Source organism: Thermobia domestica, chromosome 13, assembly GCF_964235325.1.
Source record: "Thermobia domestica chromosome 13, izTheDome1.hap1.1, whole genome shotgun sequence".
Lineage (NCBI taxonomy): Eukaryota > Metazoa > Arthropoda > Insecta > Zygentoma > Lepismatidae > Thermobia > Thermobia domestica.
The window spans coordinates 137,849,764-137,870,988 of record NC_137466.1 but is presented as its reverse complement, the minus strand read 5'-3'; the positions used below and the strand labels follow the sequence as shown (position 1 = coordinate 137,870,988).

The window sequence follows — 21,225 nt, the reverse complement described above, 5'->3', positions numbered from 1 at the left end:
CGGGGTTCTCCCGTTTCCTCCCACTTTTTTCATTCCACCGTTTCACTCATTTCTCATTTCACCGTCTCCTTTAGTCCAACCGGCATAACTCTGGGACGTAAAACTCAAAATTTCATTTCATTTCACTGGTATTGACAGAGGCTTGATCTTTATTTATTTATTTATTTATTTATTTATTTCATTTTTTACTTTTAAATATGATACATTGTATTAACCTTATCCTCCCCTGCGAAGACCAGGTATTTCAGCTAGTCGAAGAATAAAAAATAAAGGACGATCATGTGAAGCTAACAATGTTTGTACGAATGGAGAAGCAAGTTTGGGTCAGTTTTGTAATAGAGTGCTTTTGTGTGGAACATGTTGCGAATAATGCCAAATTCAATGTGGCAACCCAATAATAAACCAATTTTATATGTAAAAACCCAATAATATTCGTGTAGTGTATTTCTGAATGCATTATTATGCTACCTATATTATTTATTTGGGATAGCCTATGTAAAGAACGCACCATTTAATATATAATATTGCTTTCTATCTGAGGAATAAATCACTTCTATATAATGAAGTCATAAATGCAGATTTTATATCGGTAACGTACCTATCTCTCAACCTATTTCACAAGCTATTCATTTAATGCACCTGTTAATTTCCGGTTTACACAAACTGTTTTCGAACGACAGAGGAAAGATTGTTCTCTCTGCTTCTGCTGTACTACAATAGCTAGTTTCCCTATTCAGGTTCGTTTTCATAAGTGGACTAGAACCTGGCCTCAACCAAAATACTTAGTCATAGACGTACATATAAACGCTTATGAACATTTCGTGAAAGTTTGCATGCGTTCTTCTCACAAGTTTCAAAGTTATTTCCGAATAAAGGACATCAACTTAATTTGGACTTCAAAGTAATTTATTAAGTAGAAAGATCCATAAAATAAAGTAGTTTTACTATATAGTAGGAGGTCAAACTATGCAGGAGGCGCGGTGGCTCAGTGGTAGAGCGTTCACCTCTGGTGCTTGGGGTCTCGGGTTCGATCCCAGCCTCCGCCAAGTGAACTTTGTGGTGGACAAACACCGTGCTCGTGGGTTTTCTCGGGGCTCTCCCGTTTCCTCCCACTTTCTTCATTCCACCATTTCACTCATCTCTCATCATCACCGTCTCCTTTAGCCTAACCGGCATAACCGTGGGACGTAAAACTTAAAGATTTCATTTTTTCAAACTATGCAGTAAAGAAATTGTTAAAAACGTCTCAAAAATAGTCGCAATTAAAAAAAACAAAAAAAAAAAAAAACAATAGAGCTCGTTCTAGCTGCTAGAGCGATTTGAACTATGGGTAAGTTTTATGATAATATTGCCTATTGTTTTGCAGTAATTTTGAAATTTGTTGAGAAAACAGTGGAATCACATAGTCTTTCCCTTAGAAAAACAGTTTCGATGAATTCCTATAATCGATTGAATGAAAATATTCTCGACTTTGAATTCAGCTTTCAATTCTTTAAGTCTAAAACTAACTTACTGTAAGCAGTAATTAACTATAATATACACAGTGAACTAAAACAACTCGAAGATGAGCTTCCTTGTAACGAAAGTGTTTTCATTTCATGTGCTAGGGCATAGTTTCAAACCCCAGTGCCTCGAAAATCAACTTCGATACTGGTTCAAAACTCACTTAATAGAGCTAACAACGGTATATCATGAATCTTTTATAACGATCATTTCTAAAACTGCATGCTCTTTGATGTAACAGTTTATTGTTCCTTTTCTAGTAAACAACACGGAGAGAAGGAGAAGTAGGAAATTTTTGGTTGGATGAAAATGGATATTGATGTCTATAGTCTTATAATTACTCTTATTCAGTTCCTCGCCCAATTATACACCTATTATCGAGACACAGATGCAGAAAGTTGGAGAATAGTTATATACACTCATGTTCTTGAGCGTTTCCACCCGCAGGGTTGAGCAATTGCCCACACATGGAGTTAAAAAAAAAAAAAAAACCCTTCAGATTACGGACATATATGTCAAAACATATTAGATTTGCATACTCACAATCAATAGTATTTAATATGTTTTAACTAACATTTTTTATTATGGTTAATAATAATTATTCTTTTAATTACGTATTACTACATGTGTGCATTAAGATATGTGTAGAGTATATTCTCGACTGTGCTTGAATGTCGGCCTTTTCCCACTTTGGAAAAACGAAATTCTGCGAGCGTCCTTGCTTATAAGTGAGACTCGAACCCACAATAGATTGCCCTTCGGGATCCGAAGCTGGACCCCCGAGATCACTTCCTTTTTTTTTCTTCTTTTCTTTATGTTTTTTTTATTTTTTATTTTAATTTTTATTTATTTATTTATTTTTGTAAAGTCTTCCTGATTTTATTTCCAAGACTAGTAGAATCGACAGGGACATGAACATAGGAACATTGTGGACAACTAAAGATCCGACCATGCTATCGAACCCCTAATGGGTTTCAACTCACGATCGACAGCTTAGCACCTTAGACCACTCAGACTACACTCACCGCCATCCGCCATAGTAATGAATAAAATTACAGAATTAGAAAGTGGGAGAAAACCGGGTGAGTGTCGAGAAAACCCACGAATATCGTTTTTACCCACCGAGCTAGAGACCTCACGTACCAGATGAACACTGTATCACTGAGCCATCGTGAAACTTGCTACTCCACTATTGCCAGTGGCATCCACCGGCCTTGGCCAGCTCGGTTTTGTTTACATTACAAAGAGTGAGAAAGAAAGTGGAAGAACGCAGTGCTGTTTAGAAATAAATAAATGAATAAAGCTAAAATCTACTTGAAAGTAATAATAAATAGAAATAATATAGTTTTGACTTACTTGGTAATGATAAGGATATACTAATTATCAGGACCACACTGGATGTAATTAATCAAATAAAACAAATTAATTGAATCATCTGATAAATGTCACGGGACTTCCGCTTAGAAGTAAACACTTTCTTGCGCAGTCACAAGCTAAAGAATACAAATTGTAGGGAGTCGTTCCGGTCGTGCTTTTATTTACAGGCGAACGTTCCCATATCCTTGAGGCGGTTGAAGCAACAACGTGAATGAAATATCTGACAAAAATCTTGCAACACTTACAACACTACACTCACTTTCCTTGAAGATCTACTTCAGAAAAACCTTAGTTGCTACTAAGGAATGAGGTTGATAGACACTACCGGTTCTTACATGTTTGGTAAATCGTGAATTCGCCTCTCTTATTATTGTGTAGAATAGAGAGGTGGATCCAGGGGGCGATCGGGGCGATTGCCCCTCCCCCCAGAAGAGGGAACTTTCTTATTTTAAATATATAAACAAAACCCATCCCAGGGTTTGGAACACTTAAAAGTAGCTCTAAGTAGCAGTATTATAACCAACCCCCCCAAGTCCGTCCTGGATCCGCCCCTGGTAGAATACCCGAATGAAACGTAACAATATCTGTCGTAATAATTAATAGAATGTTTTGGAGTTCCTAATAATCAATATAATGCTTCGATCAATGTAGATCTTTGTATGAATCAGTACTAATTTGTCCATGAAAGAGGTTCTCTTGAGTTTGCTGTAGCTATGTGTTCAAGGTGAGGTCAGGAATTAGATTTCTGGGCTTTTGGGCGGGGCCACGGTGGTAGAGCGTTCACCTCTGGTGCATGGGGTCCTTGGGTCGATCCCAGTTCGTGCTATGTTAGCCTTGTGGTGGACAAACACCATGTACGTAGGTTTCCTTGGGGGTTTCCCGTTTCCTCCCACTCTATTCATTACACTATTTCGTTCGCCATCACCGTCTCCTTTAGCCTAGCCGGCATAACCGTAGGACGTAAAAATTATTAAAGATTTCATTTTTATTTCTGAGCTTTCGGCATCTAAGACCATGTGAGCCTGTGACGTATGAGGGATGACGTCTCTCGGAGGTCACAATGCCCGGGGAAGTGGAGAGCAATGGGGAATGAAGGAAGCGACCTGGGACTATTGGTTAGGTACTATCCCAATATTTGCATGATGGATGACGAAAACCTAGGAAAATCTGTCTGCACGCCAATTTTGCCATCTTCTGACAAAAATTTTCTACCTCTTAACGTCCTTATAACTGACTAACACAAGTCCAGTTTAAATTCTGCTCGTATTTTATCTCCATTGCTATATTCAACTTATGAACAAGATGCTGGGTAATGTGACGAGAAAGATTTTTCTGTATCATTTCTGTCCTATAATCAAGTCTCTTAGCAATATCTAAAATAAAACATCTTTAGTATGAAGTATCTCAATTGACTTTTGAGACATTGAAACATCCCTGTTAAGTATAAACAGAATAGAAAATCACTGGGTAAACTTGCTGAAATGGCGTTATTCCTCACTAGGGGGATTTCTCTACACATGAGAACTGGTTGATGTCCTTGTCAGCACAATATACAGAAGTGGTGTGTAATTTAAGACAGCTGATCTTGAAACAAATTAATTATTGCACAAAGCAATGTGGGAATACAAGTAGTAGTAGTAAAGTAGTTTTTCTTGGTAAAGTTACTGTAATACAAGCTTTTCCATAGCTTTTCAAATCAGTCGTACTTCACCAAATATTGTATTGTGCTACAACGTTTCCAAGGTCTTCCTTTCTAAGCAAGATTGGAGCAAGACGTTATTAATTGCACAAGCTGCTCAGTGCTAATACAGTGCTTGTCTCACAGCGTTTGACCGATAACAGCCTGCTTGTAGAGAGAAAAGTGTGTCACTGTTTACAATTTCCCTATCGCTTCTGCGTAGTAACTACTATTTATGTGCTATCAGTGGTGGGGGGAAGTACGTTTTTATACTATTTCCGGCGGTAAGTACTTTATAAAAATATGCAAATAGTACATGTAAGTATCGAAAACTTAGTGACGTATCTGTGTTAACTTCATTTTCAGTGTGAATAGTGCGATATTTAAATATATGGTTAGTGGATAGCCATTGGGCCGTCTTACAATAAATCCGGGTTCTGTTTCCTTATGGAACTTATGTAGGATAATGTAGAATATTTTACAAACTTTTTAAATCCATTATTCATACTGTGTGATATGAACATAGACTAAACAGTCCCATTGGATGTTTGAGAAGCTTCCTATAATGGTTTCTCTTTATTGAAGTAGGTAGGCATGTATATTGTTAGTTCAGCCTCTTTTATAGTAGTAGTGTAACGGAACTATTAATTTTGTTTACCAACCTCTTTTTTTTTTTTTTTTTTTTACCACAATTTCTTTCGCACCAAATGTTAAACTATTCTTCCTTTAACCTGACCTTTAACCTTTAACCAAGGTAAATGTGAGGAAGCTATTTAAAAAGAAATGAAAGTTACAGACCACTGCACTAAACTTTTTTTGTTCCAATTTATTAAATTAATCCAAATCATGTTGCAGTTCTTACTAAACATTTATTTTTAAAATATAAACAATAAGAATTTCAGGAATGATAAACAAAATGTATCAAAAAATTGAGATCTTGGCTAAGAATTTTAGGAATGATTCAAAAATGCATCAAAAGATTGCGATCTTGGTCAATAATTAGTTTTTGGATCAAGGACCACAACATTTTTGAACGGCCCCTAAATTGAGTTTTCGTATCTTTTACGAAATAAGAACATCATACTGAGTGAAGTGATAGTTTGGGTTTGGCTACACTATATGTAGTTCTCCAGATATAGGCTAAGGCCTACAAGAAAATTTTTGACTAAAATATAATGGATCTTTTGATCCAAAATTGGATCAGGGGGTACAAAATTTTTGAATGACACCTAAATCAAGTTTTCGTAATTTTTTAGGGAGTAAGCACATCATACAGAGTTAAATGATAGTTTGGGTTTGGCTATCCTATATGTATTTCTCCAGACATAAGGCCTACAAGAAATTTTTTTCCAGAAATATAATGGATAGGATTTAGATTTCTGGGCTTTCGGTATCGATGGCGATTTTATCCCGTCACGGTTGACGGACGGCGTCCCGCGACGAATACACTATCCGGGGAAAGGGAAAGAAGAAAGGATTGGGGAAGGAAGGAAGCGCCCTGGGACCTATAAGTTAGGTATCACCCGGGCATTTGCCTGGTGTGAATGAGGAAAACCCAGAAAAACCTCATTCAGGGTGGATGTCCTGGAAAATAGTTTTACACTCTTTCGACCGAGTGGCCCCACCGGGAATCGAACCCGAGACCGCTCACACCGTAGGCTGAAATATAATGGATTTTTCGATCCAAAAATATAATAGGCATTTCCGAAACTCCAAAGACTAAAGTAGTTTTATTCCTTACTGATTTTTCACCTTGAAATGGTATGTGTTATGTTCTAAAGTTGTTAAATGAGTTAAAATTAAAGATGGTATAAAACTCCGTAAAAACTGGTCGGAGACGCGGTGGCTCAGTGGTAGAGCGTTCACCTCCGGTGCTTGGGGTCCCTGGTTCGATCCCAGCTCGCGCCGTGTGGACTTTGTGGTGGACAAACACCGTGATCGTGGGTTTTCTCGGGGTTCTCCCGTTTCCTCCCACTTTCTTCATTCCACAATTTCATTCATTTCTCATAATCACCGTCTCCTTTAGTCTAACTGGCATAACCGTGGGACGTAAAACTCAAAGATTTCAAAGATCCGTAAAAACTGGAGCACGCGGAAATATATAGGAATAAATGGTAGTTTGACCAGGAATACATTATACTATTAGAGAAGAGAAAACAGGCAAAACTGCGTTGGCTACAAAATCTGAGCGATAGTACTGCACAAAATTTCATTGACATCAGGCGGGAAGCGTCCAACACTTATAGAACAAAGAAACGTGATTTTTTGAAACCTAAAGTTACTGAACTTTAAGATAGCATGAGAAAGAAAGGTATTGGAAACATGTAGCTATAAAGGCATTGGCGATTTTAAGAAAGGTTATCAACCTCGTACTTATTTATTAAAGAAAGTCGGCGGTACAGATCTCTCGAACACGGAGAGTATTTTAAATAGGTGGAAAGATTTCTTTGAGAATTCGCTACGCGCGTAGCCAAAAAACAATGTTTGTGGTGTAAGTGCAATTCATACAGAAGAATTGTATATTCAAGTGGTTAACCGATCGGAAATATAAATTGCTATAAAGAAATTAAAGAATCGCAAATCTTCGGCTAAAAACAAAATCCCCGCTGAGTTAGTTTTAGATGGAAGTGTAAAATTGTGAAAAGAGATGGACAAACTCATTCAATTAATATGGAACAAGAAGGAATTTGCTACAAAAGTGGGAAGATTCAATCATAGTTTCGATCAGGCCCGTATCCATGGGGGCCTAGGGGGCCGGGGCCCCCCTAAATTTTCGCTGTCTCTCCTAAAGTTTTCACGGTAGGCTTGCAAATGAACTATAATACGATGATAAACTATAATATGGTTGGATAGGACCCCCCTAGCTTCAGCCCTCCCTACATTTTTAGACTGGCTACAAGCCTGGTTTCAATTCACAAGGAAGACAACAAAACTGATTATAATAATTATCGAAGCATTTCTTCTTTTGTGGTACACATAAAAAAAATAGATTAATAAAGAGTTTTTAAATGAAACCCGAGATAAGGCCCAAGTAGTGAAATATTTGGTCACAAGCCTTCACGTCGACAACAGCCTGAAACGAGGAGATACATTGTCCCCGTTATTATCGTATTTTGTTCTCGAATACACTGAGGAAAAATGGTAACACCCAGGGCCTAAAGCTGAATGCACTTACGAAATTATGGTTTATGCTGATAATGTCAACCTAAAAGGGGATAATTCGAGAACAATTTTATTAAACGCCTGCAGGGACATGATTTTAGGAGTAAATACCGATAAAATCATACATGGAAATTCGTTGGGATCCTAATACTACAAATTATGGAAGCGTTGAAATATCAAATAATAGTTTCAACAAAGTAGATAATTTCAAATATCTAGGATCAATATTAACAGAGCAAAGCCATATCCACGAAGAAATTAAATGTCGAATGCCAGAACGGGCTTACTGGTCATCACGGTTTCTTATTCAAGAAGCAGTCGTATTTGGTTTTACCTGTTTCAGTGTATTGTAATGCTTTTATGACTTCTTAAAATGATGCTCCCAAATACCTTTACATCTTTAACGATTATATGAGTTTGCATGTAAAACCAAGGCCTAACCTGTGGGGAAAGATCGAAGTATATGCCTTAGGTACCGTTCGAAATATTATTATCATGTAACAAGCTTACGCCCATATAATTGTCGTTGTTTTTATATATCATGTTACTTCATTATTTATATATAATTTATCTACCCAACTATTTATACTCACCTCACTTTTTTTTTTCAAAATTTTAGTTTCTTGATTTGGTATTTCCTGGCAACAGGACATTTGTTTCTTAAGTCATACTCTGTATATAGAACTTTTAGTCTTTTAAATGCCTGTAAATATGGACCGGTGACCTGTTAGCCCCCCATGTAACCAAATTTTATCGGAATTGGGTCAGATCGTTTCATCGTCCTTTGATCGCGTTTGATCGCCAACAATAATTGTTTGATCGCCATGCGTATTAACGTAATACAAGTAATTATGGAGGCGGTTAACAGGTTAACGTGTTAGCCCCCCATGTAACCAAATTTTATCGGATTTGGGTCAGATTGTTCCATTGTAGTTTGATCGCGTTTGATCACCAACAATTATCGTTTGATCGCCACGCGTATTGACGAAATACAAATAATTATTTAAGGTGGCTAACTGGTTAACCTGTTAGCCTCTCATGTATTCAAATTTAATCGGAATCGGATCAGATCGTTCCATCGTCGTTTGATCACGTTTGATCGCTAACAATTATCGTTTGATCGCCATGCGTACTGATGCAATACAAGAAATTATATAGGGGAGGCTAACAGGTTAACCTGTTAGCCCCCATGCAACCAAATTTGATCGGAATCAGGTCAGATCGTTTGATCGTCGTTTGATCGCGTTTGATCGCCAACAATTATCGTTTGATCGCCACGCGTATTGACGTATTACAAGTAATAATGTAAAGGGGGCTAACAGGTTAAACTGTTAGCCCCTATGCAACCGAATTTGATCGTAATTGTGTCAGATCGTTTCATCGTCGTTTGTTCGCGTTTGATCACTAACATTTATCGTTTGATCGTCACGCGTATTAACGTAACAAAATTAATTACATACGGGGTTAAGAGGTTAACGTTTTAACCCCGATGTAACCAAATTTTATCGGAATTGGATGAGTCTTATAAAAGACTCATTAAAGTCATATCTTATAGAAGAAAATGAACCCCCCATGTCTTATAAACGAGAATGAACCCCTGTATATGCCCATATCATCAAATAAAGTAATAAAACCGTATCAAAGGTAATAAATTGGATCAATAACTTATAAAATTTGATTTCTTGGCAATTTTTTAACCATGAAAGGAAACGAAACGGACTATCCAAATGTATAGTGTTGTTTATTAGGGTCCTATACTACTATACCGGATTTTTAAATTCGACGATTTCCAAAATTAAAGGGGTGGGTCAAGGTGCCCCTCCCAAATTTCCAAAGGGTGCACCATTAACAGGTTAACTCCATATTACGTCCGTACGCGTGGTGATCCTTTTTTATTATTGCCTATTATTCTCTATTCTTTGTAATGATGAAGAAAGTGATCAGAAACTCTTATTATTATACACAGAAATTCACTATCTGCCTCGGGGTAAGGTTCTAACATGGTTGTTCCTCATTAATTCTAAAATTGAGTAACACCCAATTTTAACGATTTCACATGCCTCTCGTCTATTCTTATTTGACTGACAACTTTATCATCTTGAACATTTTTAATTTGACTCTTCAAGGTATATCTGTCAGTGTATTTTCTGTGTAAGACAAAGTACATGCAACAATCAATTGTTTACCAAATGTTTAACTTATCCGTTTGGAGAAAGGAAAATGTGATTCCTTTAACATACCTAGCGACTTCATTAAGTTCAGTGATTTTTTTTTTTCTAGTAATGTTCTTGAAACTATGATTGATCATCGACATCTCAAGTAAACCTGGATTTTTCGTTTTGTTCTTATGGAATGATTAGAATAGAATCCTTTTCTAGGTTCGGAATATGAACTTCCTTTTGTCGAAGAAGAACAATTTATCGACCTGTCTTGTGATTTGACGTTCAAAATGCTTCGTTATCGTTACTAGAATTTTGGTATCAATCGAAGATTATTTATCCTAAAATTCCCTAAAAGGACTCTGTTGTATTTGCTAAAAAGACCCCTAAGATATCTGCTGCATTTGCCACAATATATCTGTGTGAGATATTTTCTCATCTGGTACATATGAAAAACAAACACAGGAACATATCTATCACAGATCTACGTCTGAAATTATTTAGTTTTGCTTCAAATATACAAAAGTTGGTGTCCTGAAAATGGCATCACCCATGTGATAAATTAATGTTGAATTCATAACATTAGGCCCAATTGTAGGATCGTACTTTTTCGAATATCTTCGTTTACAACAGTATTGCATTGTCATTAATAACACATCTCGTAGTAATTATCACTTAATTTTTATATGTAATGCATATTTTTACAAAATCATTTTTGATTTCATCGAGTCCAACGGAGATTTAATAGTTGCTACAATCCATCTGTGACTTCAGAATGATTGGAAAACGCTGAATTTCAATAGGAAAAGCCGTTGTACCTAGGAGCACTTTTCCGAAAATACCGTAAAAGTGGTAATTAAATATGTTGGAGAGAAATGGGTTGTTTGGAATTGAAAGGTAGGTGCTGCATCCTTAATACCTACGTTGCATTAAGTACGTGGAACATTTATAAGAACAGTTATTTTCGTAATTACTCAAGATGTTCCAAGGTACAACGTGCTCTTGTATCTTGGAACATAGTAAATTCTAGGGGTATTTTAAAATAAAACAAGCCTAGTTTCTGCAATTGTGTATTATAAGATCAATCTACAAAGTAGATATTAATGTTCAAACGAAAAGAAACGAAAGAAAGAAACATAAAACACAAAAATTACTACAGATAATGAGCAAAATATAGGCCTACTCTGACAAAGAAAACGGTAACTAACAACATGAATTACTAATAAATGAAGGGTTGGTAGTTGTTTGATTTGGATTTTTTTTAAAACAATGTCACATTGATATGTTTGATATGTTAACTTTCTTACGTTTTGCTTCGTTAAACTGTATTGCATTCTGGATATATTTCGTATATAGTTCACCAAAGCAGGTTCTTCAGACTCACTGGATTGTTGTTCACTGCGTAGTTCACCATATATTGATAGTTTTTTGCCCCGCTGGTTTTATATTTCTTTGCTTCTCTTGACGATGTAGCCAAGCTTATATTATACATTTTCGTAGCTTGTCTATATGACATTTTCTTGTTCTGATCTACTGTGTGAACTGCATCCAAGGACTCCTTTATCACTGTAGAGTCGATTTTATTTCTTTTGTATCTATCTGTGCTCCTAGGCATGGTGTAGGGTTACTGTAAATCAACAAAACGGAAATCATTGATGCAACTTACAGGCCTAATGTATATTCCAAGATACACAAGGTGTGCTACTGCACTAAATATAACCATCCCCCTACCCTACCATAAATTGCAATTAAAAGCAAGATGTGCTTATGATTACCGAACAACAGAGCTTCGATTGTGAATTAATCCAAATTAAGTTGTCATGAACACATAAACTCTTCCATCTTTCTCTTGGAACACAAAAATAATGTTTGGGAGTATCTAACTACACCTTCACGTATGACACGAACCCACTTCACTCAGACACACTGTTGTTCAAACTGGCGACTTTGCTAACAACGATCTTCCACGGGGCTGAACGCAGGGTTCCTAAGTTGAAGCACTTGAGATAAAAAGGGAATGTTTCAAGGTACACTATGTTCAAGGAACAACAGTCTCCCTTACTAGTTTATTTCCTTCCTGTTAAATCAGTGTTATTCAATACCACATACCAGACTTATTTAATTGAATAGTAATGCAAATTTTACGATTTTGCATTTATTATTATCCATTACATTATTTACTGACTGTTGCGTTCAGCACAGAGAATCACGCAAACAATATCTTAACAAATATTGGAGGTAGACAATATTTATACAATGCTATCATACGGTACTTATATTTAAAATAGAGGAAATGTCTTATTATTGCCTTTATACTTTTCCGAGTTTAATTAACGGTTTATAACTCAAGCTTCTTGCAACTTTATGGCTAGCTTAATCCTAGTCTAACAGCTAACATATTGTTACTAAGCGCTATCTGAAGTTGAATCCCTAAATGGGTTAGATTCAAACTCCGATGTATCACGTAGTTCGGATCTCACTTTAAGTATATTTCGTTTGTTACATTGGTATATAAGATTAAAATGTATTATATACACACATGTAATAGTATCCTGATATTTTAATTATCCCATGCTAACGGCTAAGGCGCCCTCGAAGAACTTATATTTAATAATAATAATATTCTACTTGAGGTGAAGGACAATTTTTTATTTAATTGATACGTAAGGAATGTGTCTTTAGGGGGTTAGCGTACACACATTTAGCTGGAGAAACCTGGCTTCGATCTCCGATTGAAGCTCATGTGGTTTGGATCCCACGTCTCCCTATCCACTCTGAGATTAACTGTCCCTCAGTTGGAATTAAATCAAACAAATGTTGACTCTCTTTGGTCAATTTCCATCTTTATTTGGATCTAAAGCAGAGAAGGTGGTCAAGATTTTTGAACAAGACTGTACATTTCATAGGAAAATAAAATCATTAAATATTTGTAAGCAAACCAGTCGAATGCAAACTCCTTTGGATAAGAGTAAATATCAGGTAAGAGAAGCATTTATAATTGTAAATTACATTAGGTTTATGTTTGTTGTTCATTCGAAAACTACTCACACCACCATTATTGGCACACTCCACTGAACCCATTTTTGTCTGATCTCTCAACAACTATCCCAAAGGGGTTTACTCTCTTCATTCATTCGTTACTTTTTAGGCGGGAGGAGAGAAAAATGAAGATGGTTTCTTATGTATACTGATTATTTTTCTTTGACGCTTCTTATTTGCGGTTCTTATCAAAGTTTTTCCCCCTATTTTTCTCTCCTCTGGTCATCGTATAGTGTATTAGCACTTTTAACGCCATGCGCATGTATTTTATTTACACGTTATCCACTACTGGCGCCCATGTGTATGTTTGTTATAAGCGTTATATGTATGTATGTTGGCATTCTTCATTAGGCTAGTAAACACTGCTAAACCCTTGTAGCGTATTTAGGGGGGTGGCTATCGGGCTCAAGCCCCCCAAAATAAATTTATTATATGCAAGACTACATTAAAATTTGTCGATACCCAAAAGGAAAAATATAAGTTCTTATTCACGTGTTGTCCATAGCGCCCCCGAAACAAAATCCTAAATACGTCACTGCCCCTGAGCCTATTCAAACTTGTCAAGTAGCACCAAGGAATAGCGACACAAAGTTCACGAACTAAGGCAGCAGCAATGACTGTGGGACTGAAACGTGAAAAAGATTGAGATAAAGATGAAGCATTCGCTATAAGTTCAACTATTTGGTATAACTTTAGGGTATTTAAAATTGACGAAGAATCAGTATGCTAATTGAATATTTTTCCCAGGTGGAATAAATTCATCCATATATGTATCCAACCATCACACATTATGTATATATGGCATCAGAAAGCATTCCTTAGCGTGGTGTACACATGTCACAGCTATTTGTTTTATAATGTGTGGTGCTACTGAGTTTGACAAACAATCATGCAATTTAACCAGACTTCACAAACAATTAACAGCATTTTATAAGGAGTACATGATTCTGTATAACAGCTTTTTCAAATAAATGATCTAACATGCCAATAGAAATGCAGAAGTTAAATTTTTTAACGGTAGGCCTACATGTTGAACATCATGCAATTACTTCTTCGATCTATATAAAGTAGCACGCGTATACAACATCAATGAGTGGTTTGTATAGCGTGTTATTTTCTCAGTATTGAAACCGAAAATGGTAGTAGATTTCTACCAGTTCCGGTGGTAACAGAGGGATTAATGTGAAGATGAATATAATCTTGGAACACTGAACTGAGTACAGAAAGCCACGTCTTGGTATCTACTGCTGTTTTTACTCTATAGTGATCAAAGTTAAAACCGGAAGTCCTCGATTTTCTGCTACAGGAAACTATTTCTCGCTATCTATTAATGTTTTTCATTCTATGGCGATCAACGTTAAACTAGAAAGAGATTTAAATCCGAAACGTTTTGTTTCAATAGAGGTTTAAGATACAGGATACTGCCTTTTCTTAGAACATTAAATCGATTTTAAGAAAAGGATTCTCGCTACCTCTGGCTAGTTTTTATATGTGTAGATCAATATTGAAACCGAAAATTGTACATTTCTACCGCTTTCAGTTTTAGTAGAGAGTAAATGATATAGATGAAATGTACTGTTGGGACGCTTAATCGACTACAGAAAAGCACTTCTCGATATTTATTACCATTTTTGCTGGATCTTGATCAACATAAAAATTGATAATGGTTTATTTATATCACTTCCGGTTTGAATATTGCCTCCGCAAGGGAACTCGATTCCTAGCTACAGTATCTACCCTCGACATTCTGACTAAATTTGGTAGTGATCCACCAAGTAATCCATGAGATTGTTTCGTCTCACGGATGGACGGACACACAGAACAGAGTACACATATAGCGAAATTTTGGTAAACCAATCTCCTTAACAAATATATATATATATATTCCTAACCCCTTTCTGCATGATTTTTTTTTCTTTTAGCAAAGAAAAGAAAAATCAGTATTGGAAATCCTCATATGGGAACTTGAAAAATGAATTAAAACTTGAATTTTAGATTTTTCACTTAATTCCGACGAGAAATAAGTAAGTGCCATATATGGCACAGTTACAATTCACAAACAACATGCCAGATGATACCAAAATCTTTTATTCATACACATCAATATCTCACACAGCAGACAAAACAGTCATTTGTTGCCTTTGCTAAGTCACAAAAAAAGCTAAAGTGAAAAAAGAGAATGTGCCATATATGGCACGGCATGCGTTAAAGGGCTAATTGTAGTTCCTTTGTTTACAAAATAAAAGTTAATACCTGTTTCTATCATCATGAACAATCGAAAATTTCTAGCGGGGGAAAAGTTATTCTAGCCAGGAATGAAAATTTTCTTCTTCAAGGAGGCATAATTTTTGTCAAGGGGAGAATCCCTAGTATCCCCCGTCAATCCATACACTGGGAAAAATTCACCCTTCAATATAATTTAGTAGCATCTATGTACACTTAAAAAGGAAAAAGAAAAGTGCTCAGTTTAATCGTTTACTTGGTGTTCGGGAATTTGTTAGATACAAACGGTGATCAATGTTGTCGACTTTCTAAACCGTGTGTTCTCCTGAAGAAGAAGGAAATGAATCATAAAATCAGAAACTGTAAGCCAAGGACAGCGAAAAATTAAAAAATAGATAAATAAAATCTCTCAGTGGAATTCGAACCATGTTCAAAAATTTTAAATCGTAACACAAAGAAGGCACACTATTCTAACAACTGTAAAACTAGCTTGCAGTTGTACTGATAGCAAAGAAACTCCTTAGCAACTCTCCTTGTCTTTCATGATTATTTTGTTTTTGTTTTTGATCGAAATGCGTGTGTGTTTTGTTTAACTACAACGAAGTTTTCTGCATGTGCTAAGGTACTATTTTGTTCCGAAAGTAAAATTGCATTAAGTAACAAAATAAAAGGCGAATATTTTGTACGGGAAACATCGAAGTGTGTTGGGAATCCTTCATTACTTCGACTCTTCCTTCTTCGAAGGGCTGTTGCCAAACTTTCTATTTTAAGGGACTTAGAGAACTTCAGGCGCGCAAGTATATTTCGGAGAAGTATACAATGTAAAGAGTATTAATCTTCGTGAGAAATACGTAAAACGAAAACTTAGTATGCAATCAAATCAGTAAAACAATCAACCACAACAAATTAATATAGTTATTAACACGTGTTAATAGTAATGTGAGAAGTCAACGACCAATCAATGTGAAAGTAAGATTAAAGGACCAAAAACATCTGATGTTACGTGTGATGTGCACTACATACAATGAAAACTTAGTTCGTCAGTATAATTCTTCCTTAGTGTTGATTAATCGGGATTTTGGTTTTGAAAATATAATGTAAGAAACTCTTGAAGTAATGAGTTGATGACTGTCCTTGGAGTCACACAAACATGAGAAATGGTTATTCGTGTTATTCCTCAATGATATATCTACTAAATCAGTGGTTCTCAAACTTGTTGTTACCGCGACCCATATTAAATATAAAATGTATTCTATGACCCACCTACTTTTATTCAAATACACATTGTCGTTCTACGTAATTGTGATTTATTTCAAATCAATTAAATTCTGTGATTCATATTTCTAGTTTTTTTATATATAGAAAAGTAACACAGAGCTAACACGCAGTGCTCTACTCCATGAGAGATTTTGACTTATCCATTCTCTTTCCTCCTAACCCAGCATCTCTACTGACTGTACAACAGGGCAAGGCTCTGAGTAACCACTTACTCTTCACCTCATTAAGAAACGCTTCCAATTTTCATTTTCTGAATGGTACTTACTTTACACTATATGTTTCTGCATCGAAATAAAATTTTCATAATTAAAAGGAAAAACTCCTCGTGACCCACCAAAAAACGGCCCGCGACCCATTGATACACAAACTTTGAGAAACACTGTACTAAATGATTTCTCTATTGTTTGTTGCCTAAATGTATCAGTTTTAAATTTTTACATGTACAGTATATGTATCTGTCTTAATTTGTTGCCTAACTTGAAACTTTTTTTCCCACAGCGTATTTGAAACCATAACAATTTAGTTAATTCCACAAGTATTTATTTTCTGCATTCACACCTAAATACATTTGCATTAAAAATAAAAGTATATATGGTTATTTTCTAAACAGTTCTACACCGAACAATACGTTGGTATCATATCTAAGATGATCATGATACCGATGGCTAAGAAATCGAACCCAGAGAGATGTGAGGATTATAGAAATATTAGTCGCATATCTCATGCAGCTAAAATTCTGCTCCGAATACTGAACAGAAGGTTATATGGAAAAACAAATGAAGACGTTGAGGAAGAGCAGTTCGAGTTCAGAAGAGGCAAAGGCACAAGAGATGAAATTGGATTATTAAGGGCGATCGGCGAAAGATTTATATAAATAGAAAAAAGAGCTGTATGTTGTATTTATTGATTTAGAAAAGGCTTTTGACCGCTTGAATTCGGAATTGTTGTTGGAGTTCTAATGGAATGGAAAGATAGAAGACTCATAAGAAACTTATATATGAACCAACAAGTAAGTGTTAGGATAGGGGAAGAACTGACGGAAGAGAGTACAATTTGAAGGGGAGTTCGACAAGGATGCTGCCTCTCGCCAACACTATTTAATGTCTATCTAGAAGAGTTAGTGAAAAAGAGCCAATATGATGATGACGGTATTTCCGTAGGAGGTCGAATGATTACATGCATAACATTTACAGACGATATGGCGCTTGTTGCAGAATCTGAAAAGAAAATCAATAAGATGTTAGAAAAAATGAGAAAATGCTTCGAAGAATATGGATGAAAATAAGTGTTAGAAAGACAAAAGTCATGGTGATTGGAACGAAGGGGTCTGTATGAAAAATAAAAGTGGGAGGGGAGAAAATAGAACAAGTGGATAGTTTTCGATATCTGCGGAGTTTTCTTAGTAATGACATGAAGTGCGAACGTGAAATAAAAGCAAGGATAGGAATGGCGAAAGAAGCCTTTAGGAGGAAGAAAAATCTATTATGTGGGACCTTGAATAAAGAGTTGAGAAAGAGACTCGTAAAATGCTTCGTGTGGAGTGCTGTACTGTATGGGCCGAAAAGTGGACATTACGTAAAAGTAATGAAAACCGACTGGAAGCATTCGAAATGTGGGTATGGAGAAGAATGGAAAGAATTAGTTGGGTCGAGCGGAAAACGAATGAGAGAGTGTTAGAAATGGTGGGGGAGAATAGAACACTTTTAGATAGTATTAAGTAGAGGAAGAGAAACTAGTTGGGACATTGCCTAAGCAGAAATTGTATCATGAGCGACTCCTAGAGGTATGGTGGCGAGAAAGAGAGGGAGAGGGCGAAGGAGACTACAATTAATGAATGATATAAAAATAGAAAGATCATACGTGAAGACGAAGAGGTTAGCAGAGGACCGTGGAACATGGAAGCTTCTCAGCTGCGGCAAGTGACCTGCCAATAAGGGCAGAATACGTGTGATGATGATGGTGATATCTAGAACGAATATTTTTTGACTCTGTAGAAAAAGACTGTATGGAGTCTCAATCTCCCTACTACTTCTTAAAGATCTGGAGTCGGTTCGGTGGTATACTTATCCTTAGTGCAGAAGTTCCTTGGTTACACATTCGGTTTCCGTAGAAGCTGAAACTTTCCATAGACGACACCTTTGTGGTTCGGATACCATGTAAAACTGTAAGGTCAACCCTATCTATTCGCCCTTGTTGATGCAAAGAGCGTTAATGCCGAATACTTCACCATAATTGTTAACATTTTCTAAAGCTTCTATATCTCTTAGTATTAACATCTATCCATATTTATTTTGATTCCACGCCTACCTCTGAAGTTACCTCTGATTTTTTGTAAGTTTTTCTCTTTAAGAGATTTCCACCCCTTTACTGATGCGTATATATATGTATCTTAAGTATGGAACGAACAATTAGTTTAAAACGTACTGCGCATGCAACTATATTTCACAATAATTCTGATTTTTTGTAAGCTTTTCTCTTTAAGAGATTTCCACCCCTTTACTGATGTGTGTATATATGTATCTTAAGTATGGAACGAACAATTAGTTTAAAACGTACTGCGCATGCAACTATATTTCACAAACAATTTGTGTTTTGTCTTTGTGTAACTTGCACATCCTTTCTCACATTCTGCATAGAGCCCCAAATGCACATAATCCATTACTGGGAATCCCTTCTCGCTAACACTAAACTACCCGAATAGCCAACGTAACGACAGGCTGATATTATAGTATCACACAACCTAAAAAATGTGCAGTAATATGTTTCATGTTCCCAATCCTAATAGTCGATTAATGTTTTTAAGAAAATCCTTCTCCTCCTCTTTGTGATCTACAGGAGATTTGTAACTTTTTTTTTTTTTACAAGAACCTACCGAATTTTACGTTTAATTACTTAAAAACTACAAGAAGAAATTGTGTTTATTTTCTTTTTCTTTGAAAATACATCAAGTACACTAAAAATAATGCTTACCTTTTTGATATATGTTTTGCAAAGCATAATCTTTTTATCTGTAGACAAGCTTGAATATCTTTTATCCCATTGCCTAAGACTGCAAATCGTCCAGATTTTCTCCTTCGGCATCCTTATTCTTCGACACTACTAAACAACTTTCCAAAGAACTATGATGGTCCAATGGATGATATTTAAATATTACTGCAATTGCAGTGATTTATTTATCTCGAAGGAGATAAATCCAGGAGAGGACAATCGCTTTATTTGCCCATCCTTGGAAATTCCTCACTGATGTTTAAACCGAAAAGAAGTTTTTCACTTCTTTCTAGTTTTCCAATCATTGCCAGAAGACTGAAAATTACATATTAAGTATGAAATTTTCCAGTCAAATAATCATATAATAATCATCTCTCTCAAATAAGCACTTACAGTATATGCAATAATGTCTTCAATATGCACTATTCATTTTTTAAAAAAAATATACAATTATATGTGCTCTGAAACTTCGCGTATAGAACTCTTGGCATCTAAAACAAACATTAACTATGTAAGCATATCGATAACATATCAGAAGAACATTCAAATATGCAAGAAGCCGCACTTTAGTAATAACATATATTTATATTTCTTAATTTCTTTTCTTGTAGGAAATACGTCGCCGTGTGATCAACCATGACTCCCATCTTCGTTTACTTATTTGCATATGCTGCAACTGTTATTGTGGGCATCATTAGTATATTTTATTTGTACGCTGTCAGGAAACAACAATATTGGAAAACCAAAGGAGTCCCTTATGTGAAACCTTCAATAATATTTGGCAATTTCAAAGACGCTACATTAAGGAAGGCCTTCTTTGGTGATAATGCCAAGACACTTTACAAGCAACTCGAAGGACATAAATATGGTGGTGTGTTTTTCTTTCAACGTCCAGTTTTACTAGTACGAGATCCAGAACTGATCAAAACTATTCTCGTGAAAGATTTTCACCACTTTGAGAACCATAATATTATTGTTGAAGAAAAGAACGATCCACTTCAGGCCAAAAATTTATTCAGTCTTAGAGATCAACGTTGGAGACACATGCGTATTAAATTGACTCCAACATTCACTTCTGGTAAAATGAAGAATATGTTCCATCTTGTATGCGAATGTGCAGATGAACTTAATAATTACCTGCAACAGCCTGCAAGCAAGGGAGAAATTTTGGAAATGAAGGACGTAATTGCTAAATACACTACAGATGTTATTGCTTCATGTGCTTTCGGTATTCAGGTAAATTCACTAAAGGACCCGGATGCAGAATTTCGCAGAATGGGTAGAAAAATAATGGATCCTCCAACTGCTCTACAAGGCTTGAAAATGTTCCTGATAGCCGCAAACGCAGAAATTTCTAAATATTTGAAAGTTACTTTTACTAGTCCTGAAGTTACAAAGTTCTTCAGTAACGTTGTGAAGGAAGCGATGGATTATCGAGAAACTAATGGTATTGTTAGAAATGACTTCTTAGATTTGCTTCTTCAGTTGAAAAAGAAAGGTAAAATCGATGATGATGATGACAATGAAGAAGGAAGGAATGGGCATGCCAAGGAAACAGATACTATTCAAGGTAATCTATTTACTTTTTTATTTAAAGGAAACCGCATTTCGTGTTTTAAGTTATGGCTAAAACTGTTGTTTGAACCATGTACACATATATCAGAGATAATCTCGTTAGGAACTGATAATTTTTGGTAATACCATTTTGTCTAATATTAGACATTATATACAGAGTACTGTATTCTTGAAAGTTTAACTCGTACATAAAAAATTCATGACTTAATGGATTTTGGATTCTACGGTTAATAAAGTTCAGCG

The 21,225-nt window shown here is 35.8% G+C and overlaps 2 protein-coding genes across 4 annotated transcripts in view; one reads left to right on the top strand and one right to left on the bottom strand.

Moving 5' to 3' along the window:
- LOC145668564 (cytochrome P450 6k1-like) overlaps positions 1-3,046 on the bottom strand; it is a 29,488-nt gene extending 26,442 nt beyond the window's left edge. For both annotated transcript variants that reach the window (XM_081736555.1, XM_081736556.1), the window contains exon 1: positions 2,860-3,046. The gene's annotated coding sequence lies outside the window, so the exon portion shown is untranslated. The remainder of the gene's footprint in view (positions 1-2,859) is intronic.
- Positions 3,047-4,620: 1,574 nt separating this feature from the next.
- The window catches only part of LOC145668562 (cytochrome P450 6k1-like), a 31,827-nt gene continuing 15,222 nt past the window's right edge, over positions 4,621-21,225 (top strand). The window contains exons 1-2 of one of the 2 annotated variants that reach the window (XM_081736552.1): positions 4,621-4,842; positions 20,019-20,977. In XM_081736552.1, the coding sequence (XP_081592678.1) occupies positions 20,044-20,977 (934 nt within the window). In that variant the 5' untranslated portion in view covers positions 4,621-4,842; positions 20,019-20,043. The remainder of the gene's footprint in view (positions 4,843-20,018; positions 20,978-21,225) is intronic. The other variant, XM_081736551.1, reaches the window with a different exon arrangement.